The 21,643-nt window shown below is 45.9% G+C and overlaps 2 protein-coding genes across 8 annotated transcripts in view; one reads left to right on the forward strand and one right to left on the reverse strand.

Moving 5' to 3' along the window:
• Nucleotides 1-6,220, forward strand: part of GSK3B (glycogen synthase kinase 3 beta) — a 202,429-nt gene extending 196,209 nt beyond the window's left edge. For all 5 annotated transcript variants that reach the window (XR_009696998.1, XM_061167078.1, XM_061167080.1 and 2 more), the window contains one exon: nucleotides 5,511-6,220. Coding sequence is in view for 2 of the 5 variants with exons in the window: in XM_061167077.1 (XP_061023060.1) it covers nucleotides 5,511-5,578 (68 nt within the window). In the remaining 3 variants the exon portion in view is untranslated. The remainder of the gene's footprint in view (nucleotides 1-5,510) is intronic.
• A 3,785-nt stretch (nucleotides 6,221-10,005) lies between these two features.
• NR1I2 (nuclear receptor subfamily 1 group I member 2) overlaps nucleotides 10,006-21,643 on the reverse strand; it is a 36,571-nt gene continuing 24,933 nt past the window's right edge. Inside the window, exons 3-10 of one of the 3 annotated variants that reach the window (XR_009696999.1) lie at nucleotides 20,810-20,943; nucleotides 19,436-19,623; nucleotides 18,293-18,567; nucleotides 15,754-15,896; nucleotides 15,435-15,551; nucleotides 15,021-15,126; nucleotides 13,061-13,895; nucleotides 10,006-10,099 (exon numbers count right to left, since the gene is read on the reverse strand). Coding sequence is in view for 2 of the 3 variants with exons in the window: in XM_061167081.1 (XP_061023064.1) it covers nucleotides 13,751-13,895; nucleotides 15,021-15,126; nucleotides 15,435-15,551; nucleotides 15,754-15,896; nucleotides 18,293-18,567; nucleotides 19,436-19,623; nucleotides 20,810-20,943 (1,108 nt within the window). In the remaining variant the exon portion in view is untranslated. Of the gene's footprint in view, nucleotides 10,100-10,922; nucleotides 13,896-15,020; nucleotides 15,127-15,434; nucleotides 15,552-15,753; nucleotides 15,897-18,292; nucleotides 18,568-19,435; nucleotides 19,624-20,809; nucleotides 20,944-21,643 lie in introns of those variants that run through there. The other 2 variants (XM_061167082.1, XM_061167081.1) reach the window with 2 other exon arrangements.

A 21,643-nucleotide genomic window follows, 5' to 3' on the forward strand; every position in this document is an offset into this window, starting at 1 on the left:
TAAATTCACTGATCTGCTTTAATGTAATAACCCTTTGGTTAATAGAAGTAGACTCTGTAAATCATATTGGATTATGTAGGAGTTAGGTCTGAATGAAAGCCCTTTCTTCTCCCTTTGATAGGAAATCTTTTCTGCTTGTCTCCTATGGCCCATAAAGGTAATCATTCTGTTGTTGTTTAGACATAGAGAACAGACTTGTGTTTGTTTTATATCCCTCTGAAAAATAGAGAACTCTATTCTTTTTCTCAGCAAGGACTATTTAAATGTTTGAGAATTTTAAATTAATGAACATTTAAATTATAGAGAGTCCATGTTGATTCAGATTCAACTATATAAACAAATATACTGTCAATTCTGTATATTTGTTTACAGAGTTGGATCTGAATCAACATGGACCCTCTATAATTTAAATGTTCATTAATTTAAAATTCTGATAGTCACTAGACTTAGATGTTTATTGCAGTTTCTATAACTTTTCTTCTCAAACATTTAAATAATAATGATTTAATATTCTTTTTTAAAATATTCTTTTCCACTATGTTTAATCACAGGATATTGAATATAGTTTCCTGTGCTGTGTAGTAGAACCCACTTGTTTGTCTATCCTGTGAAAGAGTTTACATGTGCTAATCCCAAACTCCCAGTCCTTCCCTCCCCTGCCCTCTTCTGCCATGGCAACCGCAAGTCTGTTCTCTATGTCTAAACAACAACTCTTTAAAAGCAACAAAGCTCATCTTGATTCTTCATTCCCTTCCCTTTACATATGTACTGATAAAAGTGATGCAATCTGGCATTATGATTTAAAAACAGGCTAAGATTGTTTATCTTAAGTCGAATCCAGTTTCACAAAAGTTTTTTCACAAATATTTACTGAGTATGAAACTGCATTATACAACTTAATAGCTGTGTGATTATGGAATAAGTTATTTAACCTCTCTACCCACAATTTTCCCATACATAAAACGGTGATAATACCACCATCTATGTAATAAGGCCTAAGAAGTGCTTAGTAATTGTCCAATAAATGGAAAGATAAAAGAGACATCTAGAAATACACAAATGTGTAATTTAGTGTGACTGCAATAACCACCACATCACCACAGCATCAGTGATAGCAGCTACTGACATCTGGGTGCTTATCAATGTGCCAGATATCATACCAAGTATGTTGCAAACATGTCATTCAGCCCTCATTGTAGGAATAGGCACAATTATTGTACCCACTTTGAAAACGGGAAAAATGAATGCACAAAGAAATGAGATAATTTGCCCAAGGTTACAGAGGTAACAACTGGTATATATACCAAGAACTTTAAAAACATATCTTTGCTCGTTCAATAAACCAGGCAGTCTGTTGGAGCTACTGTTGAATTTATGAAGTTCACATCTTTTTGTTTGTTTTGCTTTTCTCCTCCTTGTGTTTGTTTTATATCCCTCTGAAAAATAGAGAACTCTATTCTTTTTCTCAGCAAGGACTTTTATAACCTGGTTTTAAGTAGAGTTCATTGCACTGGGCAGAGGTTTTGGGATTATTCTTTGGTTTTGTTTTTGATGAATGAATTCAGTGCTGTGACTTTAGATATCAAGAATAATTGTAATCAAAGTAATTAGCTGTTAAAATTTTATTCATCAAGTGATTTGGAAATGATTCAAAGAAAAATAAAAGATCATTAAATTACAAACCTGAGGAATATGAATGTCTTTTAAAATTTTATCATTCAGAAGGTGATTTTGTTTTTTATTATATGTCCACTTAAAAGGCTTGTGCTTTTTATTATAATCATATCAGCAGGTCTTTGGATTTATCCAAGGAAGAGGAGACTAGTTTTGGGAGTGTCATAAACTCATAGGTAATAGCCAGTACAAGGTCTGCAGATTAGTAGCTAAATAGGATATTGCCAAAGAGTAATAATGGGCTGGCTGGCAATGTAGATGAGTCCTGGTGAGTGTTGGCTGATAGCTAATGACCAGCATGGCCAGGGGTGTGACAATGCTGGTATGTGTGCTGATAAATTCCTGATGACTGGTGGATCTCAAAGACTTGAGGAAGACCATAATGTGACAGTTTCACCTGTCATCCTCACATGTTAAAAATGAGAGAGAAGTTCTATTTGATGATAATCATACATAGGTTGAGTGTCGTCCAGAGCATGAGAGATGCTTCAATGGCAGGGTTTGTGAGGAGTGTTATATTCTGACATATGTTTGTGCCTTCCAGGCTTTCTCAGGAGTGTTGTTTTTAATGCAGCCTGTGCCTAAATTATGAAAATGAACATTTTTCCTGCAAAAGCCTTATAGGAACCTGTGGCCTGAATAGGAATTGACGTTAGGTTATTGAGACACAGAATTTGAATGATCATTAAGAATAAAACTTCTGATAAGCAGGGCATGTACAAGAAAAAACAGGAGTTATGAATGAAGTATTAGGTACAGTTACTAACTGGTTAATGTGAAAGACTGTTTACCTGCCTTTGGAGCATAGGTTCTATGTTAAATATCATATATCCTCTCTTGCCACCTGTCCTTGAGCCATACAGATAAATTAATGTGATGCCATGCCATGGGCAATGTGGACCTAATAGATGAACCCTTATGTGATAATGCCTGCACTTACTTGCATGAAAATAGGATTAGAAGCATTTTTTAAGCTGTTTTGAAGGAAATAAAACGAATGAACACAACCATTCATATTAAGAGATAGAAACATTTCTTCCCCGAAGGCTGAGTTAAATATAAGGGCAGATTGTTTAAAGGAATAATCAGATATTTCAGAAGGAAGTATAGTTTTTAAAGAGTAGCCATCAACATGATAAGCTGAGTATCTAATCTTTAAAGAGTTCCAGTATTTTGGTCACCTGATGGGAACAGCTGGCTCACTGAAAAAGTCCCTGATGCTGGGAAAGATTAAGGGCAGGAGAAGAGGGTGTCAGAAGATGGGATGGCTGGATGGTGTCACTGATGCAGTGGACATGAACTTGGGCAGACTTTTAGGAGATGGTGAGGGACAAGGAGGCCTGGTGTGCTACAGTCCGTGGGGTTGCAGAGTCAGACACGACTGGGCGACTGAACAACAACAAGAGTTCCTTAAGCTAGAAGTGCTGTGTGTCCTTGGGGTCAGTTTTCTGCTCAGTTAAAAAATTCAAAGTAGAAAGATTCAAGGACCAAATGTTGCATTCAGCCATAAAATTTACTCATAGGACACAGGAGAGCTACAGTCTCCAGAGGGAGATAGAACTTCTGTTTTGTTTGTGTCACCAGCCTTGATGGCTAAGAGTGGTGGACTTCTAGGATGGTGGCTCTTGGAAGTTGCCCATCTCAGTCAGGCCACCTCTCTTCTTGATCAGGGCTTAGTGTGAAGTTTTTGAGAGGAAATTTGCCTAGCCATATATCCCAGTCATGTGTGTAAGACAGAGATGCAACTTGACTAGCCACTGAAACAGCAGTATGTTGCCTACCCAAGATGGAGAGCCAATCTGGACACAGTTAAATGCCTTTTTAAATGTTACTGGAGGCTTTGAAATAATACTGGACCTTAAAAAGTGTGTTTGGGGGGGGGGTGGATTAAAGTAAGTAGTAAAGATACATGTATTTCCAGAGTATTAGGCAAAGTAAGCTCAAATGCTCTGACGTTTGACTGTAAGATGCTTTATTGAATTGAATAAGGGAACTGGTCCTTCAGTGGCTATTTCTTTGCTGGTTGTGTCTTCCATTTCTGTGAATAATGGAGACGGACTATACTTAGAAAGCAAGCAGTCGAGTTTGATTTACGCTTGGTGCTTTTGCCTATCAGCACTGACCCATATTGCTTTTATTGCCTCCACTCATTCACCCACTTAAGCAGATGGCATATTATAACATCATTCAGAATTTCTAGCAAGTTTTCCAAGCTGTGCACTGTTCATTTATTTTCAGGTAAGCTGGATTCCAGTTGAATATTCATCCTATGCTAATCCCAACTATGGCAAGAGCTTTGATAGAAATGTTCTCTGGCATAAGTCTGTAACTTATGCAGAGGCACCATCTTCCTGCACCGAGACCCACCCAAGGCACATACTTAGATCTGTGCAGAAAGAAATTCAGATTTCAAAGCGTTGTTGTTGTTGTTCAGTCACTCAGTCATGTCCGACTCTTTGTGACCCCATGGACTGCGGCATGCCAGGTTTCCCTGTCCTTCACCATCTCCTGGAGCTCTGTCCATCAAGTCAGTGATGACATCCAACCATTTTCTCTGTCATCCCCTTCTCCTCCTGCCTTCAATCTTTCCCAGCACAGGGTCTTTTCCAGTGAGCCAACACTTCACTTCAGGTGGCTTAAGTATTGGAGCTTCAGCTTCAGCATCCGTCCTTCCAAAGAATATTCAGGACTGATTTCCTTTAGGATGGACTGTTTTGATCTCTTTGCAGTCCAAGAGACTCTCAAGAGTCTTCTCCAACACCACAGTTCAAAAGCATCAATTCTTTAATGCTCAGCCTTCTATACTTCAACTTTCACATCCATACATGACTACTGGAAAAACTAACCCATAACTTTAACTAGACATAACTTTGTCAGCAAAGTAGCATCTCTGCTTTTTAATATGCTGTCGAGGTTTATCATTTTCTTCCAAGGAGCAAGTATCTTTTAGTTTCATGGCTACAGTCACCGTCCACGGTGATTTTGGAGCCCAAGAAAAGAAAGTCTGGCACCGTTTCTGTTGTTTCCCCATCTATTTGCCAAGAAGTGATGGGATCAGATGCCATGATCTTAATTTTTTCTGAATGTTGTGTTTTAAGCCAGCTTTTTCACTCTCCTCTTCATCAAGAGGCTCTTTAGTTCATCTTCACTTTCTGCCATAAGGGTGGTGTTACCTGCATATTGGAGGTTATTGATATTTCTCCCAGCTTGTGGTTCATCCAGCCCTGCATTTCGCATGATGTACTCTGCATATAAGTTAAATAAGCAGGGTGACAATATACAGCCTTGATTTACTCCTTTCCCAATTTGGAACCAGTCCATTGTTCCATGTCTGGTTCTAACTGTTGCTTCTTGACCTGCATACAGGTTTCTCAGGAGGCAGGTAAGGTGGTCTGGTATTTCCGTCTCTTTAAGAATTTTCCACAAGAGACTGAGCCAGACCTGTCTTTGAGTGTCTCCTGTGGAGGCACAGGTCAACAGTGGTCTGCCTCGGGGGGAGGGACTCTGGCTACCGCCGACCTGGGAGGCACGGCATGTGGCATAAATCCTCTTGGAGGAGGTCACCATTAGCCCCACCGTAGACTGCCTAGCAGACAACCCACAAACTGGAGAACATTTATACGAAAGAAGTTCTCACACTGCTGTAAAAGTTCTAGCGCCCACAACAGATTTCCCAAACCTGGGGATCCAGCAGAGGGACTGAGATGTCATAGTATTGACCATATTTAAAACAACACTCCAGATACAGCTCTCAGTCTGCAGTTGAGGCCACGTTCTTTTCTCTCTGGGTTATTACAGCATTGCTCATGCTATCTCTTGGGGCTTTCAATTTGCAGATGCTAATGCTGGAGACCGTGGACAGACCAATAACGCCGCTTCTGCATCAGCTTCCGACTCCTCCTGAACAGTCCCGAGCAGCCAGCTGCACAGGAACAACCACCAGTTTACTTGAGTGTCACTCAGCAACACTGGTCACAATTGGAAAGAAAATTAAAAAGAGAAAAAAAAAACCTATTCATTTTAGTGTTCAATTTTTTTAATTATTATTGTTGTTCTTATTTAACCTTGTAAAATATCTATAAATACAAACCAGTTTCATTGTATTCTCACTTGAGGGAGATCCAGGGGTGGGAGGGGTTGTGGGGAGGGGGAAAGCGGAGCACTAGAACACACAGTCTCTCCCCCACGACAATCTTTTTTTATCAAAAAGTCTGCTGTTGTATACTTTAAAAACAGGACTCCTGCCTCATGCCCCTTCCACAAAAGAAGACGACTTTGTTCTGTGCTGAGGTTTTTTTGAACTTTGTTTTCTTTTAAAGTCAAGTGTAAGACTTGGGTATAGTGCACAGCTTGAAATTGGTTGGGAGCTTAGCAGGTGTAACTCAATGGGGACTTAAATGTCACTTGTAAAATTAATCCATATCCTCGGGTACTTGAAGACTTGCCTTTAGCTTGTCAATGGCAGGTGTGGCAGACAAAGGAAATGTGTGTCATTTGTAACCCGGGAGGTCAATAAAGTTTGAATCTATAAGGGGAAAATTCTTAATTGATGTCAAGGTTTTATTTTACTCTTATCAATGCTAGTGGTGAAGAAACTTCTGTAGGTAAAGAAACTTCTGAAGCTGTCAGGGGAGAAGCGTGTGTGCTCTTTGTGTGGGTCTTTGTTTGCCAGACCAAAGGTTCTCTATAAAACTTAGTACAGTTTTAATCTAGTGACCTAGGAGAAGAACGAGAAGGGTGTTGAGCCGGCCACTCTGGCTGCAGAGGTAAAAGCTGATGAACCTGGAAGAGGAGGATGGGCCGGGCAGATCTCACCACTGTGAATGAATTTGTCCAAATTTTTTTTTTCTAAAGTTGCTTCCCTTGGAAAGATACACTTGAGAGGACATTGTAGTTAAATAATGTGAATTGTAACAGTCTACTGGTTTATTTTTCGTATTTTTTAATTGCAAATTGAGCTTGCAGAAATTGCTACATTCTGCATATAGTTCTAATTTTAACTCCAAATCCAGAATCTGTATTTAATTTCAGCTTTTTTAACCTCAAGCTTTTAAAATTTTATTTATTGATGCATGTGAGATAGGCCATGATGATTTTAGATGGTAGGAATATTGAAAACTACACATCAAAAGGATAAAAACAGTCACTTGTACCTGCTGACTTTATAGGAAAACTGATTATATAAATATGTGTATATGTGTTATATACATAGATTTAGTACTGCCTTTTGTTTGGGGTTTTTTGTTTTGTTCTGTCTTTCTGTTTTTGTCCACAATATCAAATTTGACTAGTTGAAGCATGAGGATGTTTCCCCCTACACCTAGTTAAGAGTTTTTGTTTTCTTCATATAATCAGTGAACAGTGTAAGACTCAGTCTCTGTTTTTGAAGAAAAAGCAATATTCCTTGGAAAGCAAGGAGATTTGAAGGATTACGTTGGCAGTGAGGAAATAGATTTTCACAGCTAGTTTGTTTTATATTTTTAAGGTTGACATCTATGTGGGCCTTATATACTCTAAAATGAACCTTAGACACCTTGGTGCTTATGGGCCATTACTTGACCTATGAATCTTTAAGGCACAATCAGTCGTACTTTACATTTAAAGATCACTTGAGTGATGGCCGCCTTTCCCGCCTACCTTCCTTCCTTCCCCACGTACCTTTCCAAGGTTAGCGATAACTGTAGGGCTGCAGAGCTGAGCCCCAGACTGTGTGTAACCTCTCACCCTCCCTGTTGTCACCTTAGGTCATGTTAGGGGCTCCGCCCGCCAGGTAATTTGGAAGTGGAGTCTCTTGGCAGCCCTCACACAGGTCCCAGCACCCTGTCCTGCTTCTTAACCAAGTGTGTGTGACTCTCTGAGAGTCGTGCTGCCTGCTGACGTGAACCAGTATCCAGAGAGGCATCTGTGAGCCATCCTAGTTTTCACTGTCTAGCTAAGCTCTTAAGCCACAGAAGGGTTTCTCCAACCTCTGGTTATATCAGAGTTCGTGAGAAAGGAAACACACTCAGTCAAACCAAATCAAACAAATTGCATTTTACTTTTCATAGTGAGCTTCTGAGAGTAAATTAAGATTGGAAAGAAGTCTGAATCAAAGTATTTGACAGCATAATTCTTAAAGGGAATGGCTTTGATAGACCATTTCAGAAAGGGTTTATAAAGAAGCTGGATGGCAGGTCTATGACACAGAAGTGGACCTACTTTGAGACCAAACTACCCAGCCAAACATGTGGACACAGACACTACTCTGAACTTGGTATTCTTGCTGGAGAATGTAAAAATCCATGCTTCTTTTAGGAAACACTTTCCCGCATAAATGGGGTAAGAGAAGAAGAGAGAAAAGTCAAATGTTTTTCTCTCATTTTAATTGTGTGTGTGTGTGAGGGCTGAGGTTTGTGATTTTTCCTTCTCAAGGATCATGGTGGGATCACAGAACTCTTTTATACAAGTGGGATCCAGGTCTCTGAATAATGTTTTTTGTAAATAATAATAATAAAAGCTCCTCACCAAATTCAAGCTTGTACATTATATTTTCTTTCAATGTTTTTAAATTTAAGTTCTATTGTTTTGTATGTAAATATGTGGACCCAGGAACTGTTATTAATGAGCAAAAAGTTACTGTTCAGGGCAGTGATTCTGTTTAATAATCAGACAAATTGTAGACGAGCTTTTTAAAGCCATATAGTTTTAACTCTGTACAGTAGGTACCGGCCTGTATTATTGTAACAATAACTCTAGCGATGTATAGTGTATCTATATAGTTTGGAGTGCCTTCGCTTCCATGTGTTTGTTTTCTTGTTTCTGTTCTTCATTTTGCAGATTTTAATTGGTCTCAATATCCATGTCTCCCTGTCCCACCCCCTTCCCTTTGAAGTAATGGCTCACTCATAACAGTGTCTTTGCCCCTTCCACAGTTACCATGCTCAGGAGTGGAAAGAGGAAACCATAATTATTTTCATAATCTCATCTCATTCAAGCCCTGCCTTTGTTTTGGTTCTGAACATCTGTTTCCTCCTCAGTAGCAGTGACCAGTTCCATTTCACCCAGGGACTTAGTGTAGTGCCAGGGAGCCCTCGAGCCAGAGAATATGGAATAGAGTAGATTTTGCTCGTCTCTTCCCCCAAACCCTAACCATGGGTCTTACAAACAGCAGATTCCGGGAGCCTTCTGCCCTCTCTCTCTCTCCATTTCATCTACTTCCCTCCCAAATGAGAGGAAAAAGAGAGAGAGAATTGGTTTTTGTAAATCGATGTTTCTTAATACTTGTATCGGTTTTGATACACGAGTGGTCTAAAATGCTGTGGTGCAATTACTAGCGGCTGCTGCACGATCGCCGCCCACACGGTGAGGACTGTTGTTTTCACAAGGGAACTTCCCTCCCTCCTGTCACCTCTACCCCTGTTCAATGAAATGTCATTTTAATTTATCTTTTAAAAAAATCTGTTTCTTGCTGTGTGCCCATCATGAAGGCCTTTTTCAAAAGAAAAAAAATCAAAATTACTTGTTTTGCCTCCAAGTACTCCATATAAGATGTCTCAAGTAGAAGAAAAAAAAAAAAAACTTTACCAAACCAAAGCTTGCTATTTTTGAAATATCATGTGTTCATTCCAGCGAGGCAGAAGACTGCACCTTCTTTCCAGCAACTTGTTGTGTCATTTTTTTTAAGTCCTCTTAATTTTTAGACACATATTTTTTATTTGTGTTTTAACGAAGCCTGCCTAACCAGTCATCTTGTCTGCACCAATGCAAAGGTTTCTAAGAGGACTATTGTATTCTCTATCCCTGTGGATATAAAGACACTGGCATTTCATTTCTTTTTCCCTTTCCTTTTTGAGGGATTTAACTTTGGAATCTTCCAAAGGAAGTTTGGCCAATGCCAGATCCCCAGGAGCTTGGGGGTTTTTCTTTTGTTTTAAACCAAAATTGTATCTGATTTCTCGTTCATGTTAGTGATCATCTAATCACAGAGTCGAACACTTTCTCCCTTATATCCCTTATATAGAAAAATTAAGTATGCTTTATAGTAAAATCTGTCTTTTCTGGTAGAAACCTGAGCCACTGAAAATAACTCGAAGCAGAGTAGAGCCCCAGACTACAGTCTGTTTCAGAGGCTTTGAAAGTCATCTCTGGGGTCTGGATTCTTTTCACAAGGGTTGTGACGTTTGATTCACGTTTGTTGCTCCATTTGCACCTCTGCAATAAAAGCAAAATGACAACCAGTACATAAGGGGTTAACTTGACAAAGTAGACTTCCTTGTGTTAATTTTTAAGTTTTTTTTTCTTACTATATCTGTCTACAGGCAGATACAGATAGATGTATGAAAATGTGCTTGCCTGTAAAATTTGCATTCATAAATGTGTTGCCGATGGATCACTTGGGCCTGTACACATACCAATTAGTGTGACCACTTCCATCTTAAAATCAAATCTAAAAAACAAAATTTATTATTATATATATATATATATATATATAAAGGACTGTGGGTTGTATACAAACTATTGCAAACACTTGTGCAAATCTGTCTTGATATAAAGGAAAAGCAAAATCTGTATAACATTATTACTACTTGAATGCCTCTGTGACTGATTTTTTTTTTCATTTTAAATATAAACTTTTTTGTGAAAAGTATGCTCAATGTTTTTTTTCCCTTTCCCCATTCCCTTGTAAATACATTTTGTTCTATGTGACTTGGTTTGGAAATAGTTAACTGGTACTGTAATTTGCATTAAATAAAAAGTAGGTTAGCCTGGAAATGAAATTAAAATTCACAAGTGTGTGGTCTTTATTTCAGTACCCAACCTTATTTCCTTCACCCTATCTATTTTGCCAATGCATTATGTAGTCACATCACCACTTCATTCCTCCAATTAGAGAAACACGAAGCTGTTAACAAAAGTCAAGATATCAACACTAGTTCTCGTTCTCTTAAATGATCTTATTCCATTGTATGGCCCCAAGAGGTGCAGCTTCCATCTTGGAAACCTTTGGAGTTGATGTTGAGAAAGTGATGCAGACACTGCTTTGAAAAGAAAGAATACAAGCCTGAAAGGGACACGTTTTTTAAAATGTGTATAAGCTGCTGTCTTTGATTCCTGTGTTCATGGTCTGGTGTGTCTGTTATTTTCTTTTAACTTTCATCCCATTAGTAATGGTCTTTGGGAGTATCTGTGAATTATATGAACACCACAAATGGTGGGGCTGTACCTCCCAGGTAAACCAACACATGTTGTGTTTGAGTCTGCTCATTTCCAATACTGGATGATGTATGTAAACATGTTATGTCTCTTAGTGCAAAAAGAAACATCATTTTTTTTTAGGGCTGGCTCACTCCGTCAGGCCTAATCTAAAGGCTAGATATAAAGTCATGTGACTGCTGCTTCAATAAAAACAAATTTATATTGGATAAAGTCTGGTCCTCTATTTATTGTTGTGGTGCTGGGCTTGGCTAATATTTATAAAATAAACACTTTTACCAGTTGCAGGGGTTTGGGGGGGAAGGCTGGGGGTCAGCACAAATACTCAAGATGTCACTTGTGTAATGGGTTAAGGACTTTGAAGAAGTAGTGGTGAACCTGTCCTTTGAGATCATATCTCAGGTGAGCAGTGACCCTGGGTGCCCACTGAGAAGGGTAGTTATGAAAGGGAGCACTCAGGTTGCAACTCCCCTTTGTGGAGAAGTCTGAAGTGAACAAAAGCATTGGGGTGTTCACCCCTCTCTCAGGTGCAGGACTGTTTCACCCACTCACTAGCATCTTCAGGTTTCGGAGGGTTGTGGTTATGTTAAGGGGAAGACTGAAGCTGTTGTGGAAAACGATATGATGAAGCCCACGAGCTGTCACAGGCTGTGAAGGAATGGCCCGTTAAGTGTATGTTTCTCTTAACATCTCTTTTCACAAAAGAGAAGACACAATGGGCCTTCCCACGAGTTGTTGATATCCAGGCTTTAACTGGATCCTTAAAGTCCAGACCAGGTAGAGATTGGTGGCAGAGTGGCTCTGACTTAATGGAGCCAGAAGGTAAGCAGTAACCTACTTGGGCTTCTCTCCTGAGCTTTGGAGACTGACTCCATCCTCACCTGACTGAGGCAACACCTAGAAAAAGAATGGGGGTCCCAGGGATGCCTAGAAACTGATGCTAAGTTCTGCTGCTCAAGAGCTCAGGGAAGGGAGTAACAGGGAAATTCAAACATTCGAGAGTAGAAAAGTTGACTGGCTCCTAGCCCTATAAACTGGACATGCACAAAGCTGCTGAAAGGAAGAATCCTGCTTGACCTCTTTGGTGCACCTAACCCTGAACCTTAACTGCGCTTGGACTACCCTTAGTTTTTATAATATATGTAATTCATACATACATATCAATTCAATGTTTGTGAAACTGCCTGGATGTTTTTCAAATCAATACTGGGAGATGGGCATTTTTACATCCCACCTCAATCACCTTGCTCTTACCTTACCGTAGTCTACACTTAACAACCATTTCAGGCTCTTGAGTGAATAGCACACTCAAAGTTATTTCAATGCGAAAGAAGAGGTGTATATGATACAGGAATATATTTATATTTCTAAATGAGTATAATTAGACACTGGGGGCAAAATCTGCAATGTGTTTGGGAAGAAGAACTCCTTTTCCCTCAGATTCTTTTCTAAAAGTTAGTGTGTTCTACATCCCCTTGATGCAGAAGAGGCTGGGGAATCTGGAGGGGTGACAGAGAATATGTTTGTTAGCTTTGATGTATAGTCTCAATGACTTAAGTTCTCCAAGTGTGGCCTTCTTGAAAAATGGTAAAAGTGAATATCTGTTCCTTAAAATTCAGTTAACTTGTAGCTTCATTTGCATAAAAATATTAGTCATTTAAAATTACTACATTTTGAATGATATGTAAAATTTTTATATGGAATAATTATTTTCATGAACAAGCCAAGTTAATGCACTTTTTATGTTCTCACACCAACAGTCTTCAGATACATAAAGGGCCATAGTAAAATATGTATTGTAAAAACAAATATATACAAATATATTTCTCTATCACCATCCCCACATTTCTTTTTCCCCCAGAAAGGAAGGCCAAAAAAGTTTAAGTCTCTAACCAAAAGTTAATTATTTAAGTCCTCTTGCCTTGATTTGACATTAACCATAGGATCATATGTGATAAGACTGGTTCTTAGGTATGGGATGCCCTATGTACAGTTAATGAAAATGTAATTTGCGAAAAAATGCAGAAACATTTTTACTCAAAATGGTTATAAAGCAGAGGCTCTCATACTCTAGCTTTGAAAACATGTGTAAACAGGAACACATTGATTAACTGCCGTCCATATAGCCTCATCACGGAGTCCTCAGTGTTCCAGTCTCAGGAGGAACCAGCCCCAGTTTTGTTGTGAAGCTGACCTGCATCAAGTCACACACCCCCATCAAGGTCAGGATCCATGTCTGAGTCAGCGTGTACTCCCCACAGCAGGTTGCATATTGTCAGTGTGTAATGATGTATTTTCATGAATGGAAACAGAATGAGGGGAGAATACACAGAAGAGGTTATGACAAGCTTGTGACAGTGCAGGCCTTCTGGCCTCTCTCTAAAGGACTCCCTCAACTCTAATGCACCTGCATTAGAGTACACAGGCCTGGAACTCACAGAGCAACTTGGGACTGGAGGTTGTGGGTTGGGAATGGCTGGCAAGTGTGGGGTAGCAGATGAAGCAGTGAAAAAACCCAAGAAGCTAATGAACTTGGGTGTGGGCACAGACCCTCAGATGCCCCAGCCCCAGGCATCCTATCCTCTCTCCCACCATGACACTAGATGCCCAGACCCAGGGCCTCTTCTAAGGGGAGAGGGGTGCTTTGCCTCTCTAAGGGCCTGACCTAGGGGCCAGCACAGTCTCCATGTAAGGCACTTGGGCTTGGCTCTCCCCAGACCGAGCTGGGGGCTGAGGAACGCTAGACTGCCATCATCACGGCTGTCTCTGTGAGACCCCTGGGGAAGCAGGACCTGTCGGGCACTGTCAGCGTCCATCTGTCCAGCCCCAGGAATGGTGGCTCCGGCTCTGAGGGCCCCGGCTCTGGCTGCCTTGGGGTGGCCAGTCAGCCATTTGTGGTGCTGAAGAGCTCCTGCATGAGTGGGGTGGCGAAGGGGTGAACGTCATGGATGCGCAGTAGCTGTTGGGTGTGCTCGGCGCTGAGGCTGCGGAGCTCGGTGAGTATGGCCATGATCTTCAGGAACAGGAACCTGCAGGCCAGTCAGGGGAATAGTTGGCGGTACAGCCCGCCCTGCCCCCACCCCCAAAGCTGGAGCCCCTCTGAAATTGCACACGTTTGAGGGTTTTCATCTCAGGACCTCTCAGGTAAGCCAGGAGACAAGGCTCGGCTGAATTCCTTAAGCTTCCACAGCGTCTGTGGACAAGGGGGCAGAGCAGCCTGGCACCCTTGAGGTGTGGACCACTCTCCCCACCCACATCTCCTCCTCCAGGCTTGAGTCTCCGCACACAGGGACGTCGTGGGGAAACCAGGCATTCCAGACACTGCATGAACAGGTCAGTTTGGGGGGAACCTCACTGCCACGGCTAATGAACGTGCGTCAGGACCAAGGGGACAAGCTGTGGAGGCAGGGAGAAGCTGTGGAGGCTGCAGGCAGCAATCCCCCCCCTGGATCTAGCCTGGGATCCAGCGTCTGAGACACACCTCATGCCTCAGGTTCCCCACGATGCCTCCCGGCTCCATACAGGGGAGGACTGGGCAAAGCAAGACACCCAGCATCCCATGAAGCCAAGCTCAAGAGCCAGCTGCAGCAGGCCCAGCAAGGACCCGAGGTTTGACGTTCTCACAGGCACACCCAGCGCTGGCCTTCCCTGGTCACGGCCCAAGCCTGGTACCAGGTCACAAGGGCTGCTGGGGCCCAGGGAATGGGCCTGAACAAGCAGCCCTCCTCCCTTGGGTGACCAGGACCAAGGAGTTTCCTCCCCTGTTACCTGGAGTTTGTCCTGGGAGGTGGTTCGGCAGTTAGTGCTCCAGGGTGTGGGCTGTAGACTTGGCCGGCAAGGACCTACCTCCAACCCCACCTGTCTGGCTGTGGGCCCCGAGGTCAGCCACCCTGAGCCTCCAGTCCCTGGCAGGATATGGTAGCACTTGCTGCATGGGACTGTTTTCAGGATTAAATATGATGTGCATGTAAACTGCTTGGCACCAGGGCTGACTCTTCTCAACAAATAGTAGTTCTAGTTGACTGTGTAGGAGACCTCAGTGAAGGCCACAAAACAGGGCCCTAAAACCCTGGTAATCAGAGGCTGCCACAGGACAAGCAGGGCCCTGGGGGCAAGGCTTACACCCCCTCACACCCTCCCTGCTTGCTGCTCACCTGTGGGCGGGCTGGGGCCGGTTGAACTCGATGTAGGCCTTCAGGGTCATGGCGAACTGTTCCTGCAGCTGGTCTACCACGAGGCGCTGCACCACACCTGGACGGTCTAGTGAGGAGGGAAAGGCCACGGGGGCCAAGATAGGCTTGGTCCACCCCAGAGGGGACAAATGACCAGCCAACCACCTTCCAGAGAGCCAAGGATTCCCAGGCAAGGAAGTGAAGGGGTTGCTACCCTGAGAGCAAACAGCTGGAGTCCCCATCCTGGCTGAGCAGTGAATGGAGGGCAAGGCCATCAGTCAGGAACCTTCCCTGGGGAAAGCAAAGGAAGGAATGCTGCCCCTGCCCTTGGCTGAAGCTGACGGGTTGTGAGCAAGCCTGGGGAAACAAGGCAGGCAAGGCAGGTGGGGCTCTCACCTGGAGAGAAAAGGGAGATGGCCTGCATAAGCACGTACTCCTCCTTATGCAGCTGCAACTTCTTCAGCATATAGTGGAATTTCAGCACGGGCTCCAGGAGAAGTTGCTGGAAGCCACCTGTGGGTGGGTGCAGGCTGGAGGGGTCCATTTCTCAGGAAGCTGACCCAGGACCCAGATCTCCCTCACCAAGGCCCTCTTTCCCATGGCCCGATCTCCTGCACTGCGGTCCCAGGACCCGCAGATCCTGGTGTGGCTCCTCTCCTCCCTCCACGGTTGTTTTCCCACCCTCTGCCAGGACAGACAGGCATCTCTCGGGCACCTGCAGGGTCTTCCACACAGTAGGACAGCCGACCACACTCCCAGGTCCTGGTCTCTGCGTTGAACACCGTGTTGAATCTCAGCTGGCACAACTCAAAGGCGGCCCCCTTCAGCAGGGAGATCTGGTCCTCTATGGGCAGGTCCCTGGCAGCAAGGATAAGGAGGGAATGCCAGCTTCCAAGGAAGCTGCCACCGGCGAGCACCCACTCTTATAATCCTGAATCAGGGTGGGGGTGGCGAAGGGAAGAGGTAGGATGGGCTCCTGCCCCTGAGCACAACTGCAGTAGCCTTCAAATTGCCTCCACTCTCTCCCCCTCACAATCCAGCAGGCAGAGTCCTCCTCACTGTCATCTTCCTCTGGGCCCCTGCCACCTTCAGGGACTCTCCACTGCTGATGTGGCTGGGTGTCCGGGCCCCTTACAGCCCAGCCCCCTCTCCTCCAGCTCCCTGCACAGCCTGGGCTCCTGGTCCCTGGCCTCATACTTTCTGCCTAGGTTTCCCCATTTGGGATGATTACACCTTTGAAGTGAAGTGTTTTAGTCGCTCAGTCATGTCTCTTTTGCAACCCCATAGACTGTAGCCCGCCAGGCTCCTCTGTTGATGGAATTCTCCAGGTAAGAATACTAGAGTGGGTAGTCATTCCCTTCTCCAGGGGATCCTCCGGATCCAGGGATCGAACACAGGTCTCCTGCACTGTAGGCAGATCCTTTACCGCTGAGCCACCAGGGAAGCCCTTTAGCTTCGCTTAAGTAAATCCTGCTAGTCCTTCAGGCCGAGCAGTCCCTATGCCTCCTAGAGGCCTTTCCAGAGAGCAGTCCTTCTGCAGGCGCCAGTCCTCAGCGTGAGTGCCGTGCAGCGGGGCAGTCTGCTTCCTGCTGTCTATCTTGAATTAGCCATGTCTACTGCTCCTCTCCAGGCAGAGTGCCCTGAACCCCAACCCCAGCACAGCACAGGCCCAGCCACGGTGGCTGCTTCTATCCACTGTGTTAGATTGACACAGTGACTTCCTACCTGGGTGCTGTGCTTAGCCACTCAATCATGTCGGACTCTTTGCGACCCCACGGACTATAGCCCACCAGGCCCCTCTGTCCATGGGGATTCCCCAGGCAAGAATACTGCAGTGGGTTTCCATGCCCTCCTCCAGGGGATCTTCCCAACCCAGGGATCGAACCTGCATTACAGGTAGATTCTTTACCATCTGAGCCACCAGGGAAGCCCTCCCTACCTGAAAGCCTCTCCCCGCCTCCCAACTAATGGAGGCATTCTACCTAAAAGCCCAGAAGGGAGTTCTTGAAGAGGACCTGTGCCTGGCTTTGGTCTTCTCAGGAGTTTAGCCTCTTCTTTTAGATCTGCAAGGTTGAGCCACAAATACCACAAAGTTGATCTTTTCCTGCTGTGTCCCCCCACCCAGTGCTCCGCCCAGGACCCGGCAGGGGGCCGGCTCTGAAGGCTGTATGCTTCCGAAGCTGGCCTCTCTGATTAACTGAGATCCTATGCACCTGTCTTAACCTTAGTGAACCTCAGTTTTCTATCTGTGGAATGAAGCTGAGAGTAACGCCTGCTTCCTGGGGTGGTTGTGCTCAAAGCTGATCATCACAAAAATGAGTGCCCTCCCACCCTGGCGCTAAGTCCTGGGCCACCGGACAGTCAAGGGGGATCTGCTGGGCCCACGGGTGAAAGTGGGTCCCTCTCCCTGCTCCGTGACCTAATTTGCCACAATCTGAACCCCACTCCAGCCTGTGAACACCCTCACTCCAGTAAATAAGTCCTGCATGTCACCCACAGGAGAACCCGTGGGCTCCTGGAAAAGAACCTGCCCTCTGCCAGTGGATGGAGTCAGGGCTCCGTGTGTGATTCAGTTCCACCTGCCCAGGCCCGGCCTGGTGGGTCTAACCCCAGGGAAGACACGCCTGGTGCTACTTCACACTATGACAGGCTCCCTATTGTGAGACTGTGGTTGCCACCACACCAGTAGGGTCCAGAGTTTCTCAGTCACCCGGTTGCCCAGTGGTTGGTGCCTACATGCCTAGTTTTGGGAGTCCCGGCCCATTGTCCTCCTTCTCAGCCTTCTCTAGCTGTGGACTGCTGGCGACACAGCATCTGTTCCTAGCCCTCTTCTCTCTATGGGCCTCCTCCCTTTTCCTTCCAACTCTTCCATTGCTCTTGAACTATCAACTTGTGACTCCCACCCCTTGGCAGGAAAATGGGGAAGGGGCATCACTCTGAACATCCACATATATGTGCTGAGAGCTCTTCCAGAGGTTTTCTTATTTCACATAAAAGCCCTGCAAGGCAGGCATCATTAGCCCCAGTCTAGAAGATGAGGCAGCTGAGCCACAGGTTAAATGGCAGGCCACAGTCACAAAGCTAATGAGCCACAGAGACAGCGAGGGCTCCACTCCCCCACATGACCAGGTGCCCTGGGGGCAGAGGTAAAGGAGTATCTTTTGGCACCAGCGTCCTCCAAATTCAGAGAAATCTACCCCAGACGCTCTGAACCTGCTCCTTTCCACACCGTCCACCCAGCCCCTGTGTCCTACCTGAAATAGGAGATGACCTTGGCAAAGTTGATGATGCCTTTGAACATGTAGGTGGACACGTCAGCTATGTGGGGCAACAGGGAAAAGATCTCTTTCCCGCCATTGTCGGCTGGGGGCTTGTAGTTCCAGACGCTGCCGTCTTCCCCCCGCAGCTGCAAGGAGAATTTCACTGAACACAGATCTTCCCTGATCTTCCTCCACTTGGCGGCTTCCTCCCTGGACTGAATCTGCAGAGGCTCTGGAATCTGGCGGCCACTGCTGAGCACATCTGGCAGCTGGGGCATGAGCCGGAAGTGGGAGAGAAGAGAGAGGAGACAGAATATATTCTCCCAAAGGAATTTTCCCTGTTCCCAGACAGGCACACACAACCACAGCTGCTCCCTGAGAGGATGCACAGAGGCAGGCCTGTACAACCCCCACCCCACCCCCACACACAGAGCACTGGTTTCTTCTCTTCTCTCTGGAGGATCTCTGACTTCATGGTCCCTCACATTCCTGTCTGGTCAGAGATGGGTTAGCTTCCTGCTTTGGTGGAAGGTGAGGGGGCCTCCATCGAGGAGTGTGTCCCAAGAGTCCCTGAACTTGCACTCAGGAAACTCAGGAAAGGATCTGGGAGCTGGAGATGGAAAGAACAGACTTTGGGGGCCGCTGGCTATGTTCTCTGAACTGGATGGGTCACAAGATACCTGTGGGCACAGGTGAAAGAGGCCACTAGGATCAGACAACACTGCCATGGCTGAGGGCACTGAAGTTTCCTGGATCAGTAAAACCAGTTCACAAACGTCATGCCCACTCTGCAACCTCATAAAGCCCTGAATGCCAGCAACCCTGGGGCAACTCAGCTGTCCATAACTCCATTTCTGACTCAGACTCCATTTCTACAGGCTGTGGAAGGAGAGAACAGAGTGTCTCAGACCTGAGCATAAATTAGAATCACCTGAGGGGTCTTATAGCACAGACTGCTGGGCCCTGCCCTCAAAGGTTCTGATTCAGGGGTGAACTGAGAATCTGCATTCCTAACAAGTTCCCAGGTGCTGTTGCTGCTCCTGTAAGTCCAGGGGCCACTCTTCGAGAATCCCTGGGAATGAGATTGGGGTCCTGAGGAGTGAGCACAGGAGCTGAGCCATCTCAAAAGCCTCATACCCGGAAATTCTTGAAATGAATGAAGGTGCTATCAAAGGTGTTCATCTGAGCAGTCGTCAGCTCCCTGATCATCATTTGCTGCTCTTCAGTCAGACCCTTGGCTCCAGAGGGCTGAGTTTCAATCCGTTCTCTCTTCTTCCTCCTGATCAAGGCCCGTCTCTGCTCCACAGCCGCATCAGACATGATCACTGCAAGGACAGTCAGGAGCAGACTCAGGCAGCAGCAGAGGATGGGGACAGACTGGTGACAAGGATCCTGCCCTTTTCCAGACTCTCAGGACTCTGGGCTCCTCCGGAGAAACACTTTGGGGGAAGGACGGGTGTGCTGCCTGTGACTGTGGGGTTCAAGACAACTCCGTGGAACAGTGGGAATTGCTGTGGCTTCTGGATCTTAAGGCAAAGGGCTTCAATGACGGCCTTGCCACTTTGTAGTGGTGACCTTGATGGGCTTCTTCACCTCTCTTTCCTTCGTGGTAAGCTGGAGTGACAGTGCCCACCTCACACTGCTCTTAGGATGAGACACTGCATGGGAAGTGCCTAATATAACTGCTGCTATGTAATAGTTGTTTCATAAATGCACCCAATTATTTTTTTCTGGTGTATCAGATACCATTAAGACTCCTGAGAGTCCCCCAGGATCTCTGGGTCTCGGAGAACTGGGCTACTGCTTAGCAAGACGTATCTTCACTAGCCACTTCCTATGTAGCCTGGGGCTTTAAGGTCATCTGTGAATTCATGGAGCCCACTTGTGTGTGCAGAGCAAAGCTCTGGGGGAGGGGGTCCTGGTGGGGAGGGGACAACAGGCACAGCTGGTCTGCAGGAAAGGCTCTCTGCCAATGCCCAGGGAACCTGGCCCTTTAAAGGCTGCCCCAGGTCTCATGTCCCTCTGTGACTGAGGGAGAGAAATACACCTTGGAAGCTTCCAGCCTTTTCCCATGCTCTTTTATCTCAGAGCCCCTGGGAGCACAATTATACCAAAGCTGGACCGGGGAAATAAGAACCCTTCTGCCCCTGGCTGCACACAATTCCTTGAGGATGCTAGGTCTGGGCCACTGGTAGAAGGTGCAGGTCATAGCACACCATGAGTCTCCAGCTTCTCGTTCCCAATTCACCTCCCCTAATTTACTAAAACACCTAGGAAGGGCACAAAACCAATCATGCAAGCACAACTGAGGGGGAAGTGGAATACGACCCTGGCCAGAGAGAAGCAGGCCTCCCAGAACAAAGAATGGAGAAAACACTCCACTTCTCCCGTCCCTCCAGCATAGGCAGGGGACCTCAGATTGACGTCTGCCCCTCTGTGCACGTGCACACGCATGCTCTCGTGCACACCGTGGCTCACACCCCCACGCCCGCTCCCACAGCCTTTGCTCACTCTCCTTCTTCATGCCGCTCTCCAGGCACTTGCGAAGACGGCAGGCCTGGCATTGGCGCCGGGTCTTCTGGGTGATCTCACAGGTGCCCTTCCGGAAGGGGCACCGGGGCCGGGCATTGCGTTTCATGGCCCTCCTGCAAGAGGACAGAGAGCAGAAGATAGGCCGCGTTGTGCACCCTGGATTCCTGTCCGCCCCTGACACGGACACTGGTCACACCCTCTGTGGGCTCTGCCTTTGCCTCTGAGTTGGGTGGGCTTCATAGGAAAGGTACAGACCAGGGCTCTTCAGACTTCTGTGGGTGCCCAGAGGCCTCCGAGCCTGCTGGAGGAGGGGAGCCAGGAACTAGACTGTCCTCAGCATCCACACGGGAGGTGGACACTGCTCAGGGCCTGCACCGGAGCTGCGTCGTGAGATGCTTCAGCACCCTGAGGCCCGCACCCTCTCCCCTTCTTCCTAACCCCCAGGAACCCCAGGAGAACTGGGCCAAGTTTCTGTGGAGGTGGCTTCTTCCTCGATTTCTCCTTGGAAGAGGAAACTGGAGGAAATCTGGCCCCATTCTAGATTGGGAGGCCAGAGGACTGGGTACACTACGGGAAACTTTCTACCTCACTGGAAAAAGTATGACCTTGCTGACTGCTGCAGGGGAACAGAGAAGCTCAGAGCCCCATATTAGTGGAGTGTATGGGTGCTGTGTCCACATGTCCCCAGACAGCTGCACCAGATGGGAAACAAGGTGGTAAATTCCTTCTAGAGACCCCAGCACACACACACCCTCCCCCACAGCCCAGCCATCCTGCACTTCCCCAGAAGACCCAGTCAGTGGGGCCCGAACT

The sequence above is a fragment of the Dama dama genome, chromosome 19, assembly GCF_033118175.1.
Source record: "Dama dama isolate Ldn47 chromosome 19, ASM3311817v1, whole genome shotgun sequence".
Taxonomy (NCBI): domain Eukaryota; kingdom Metazoa; phylum Chordata; class Mammalia; order Artiodactyla; family Cervidae; genus Dama; species Dama dama.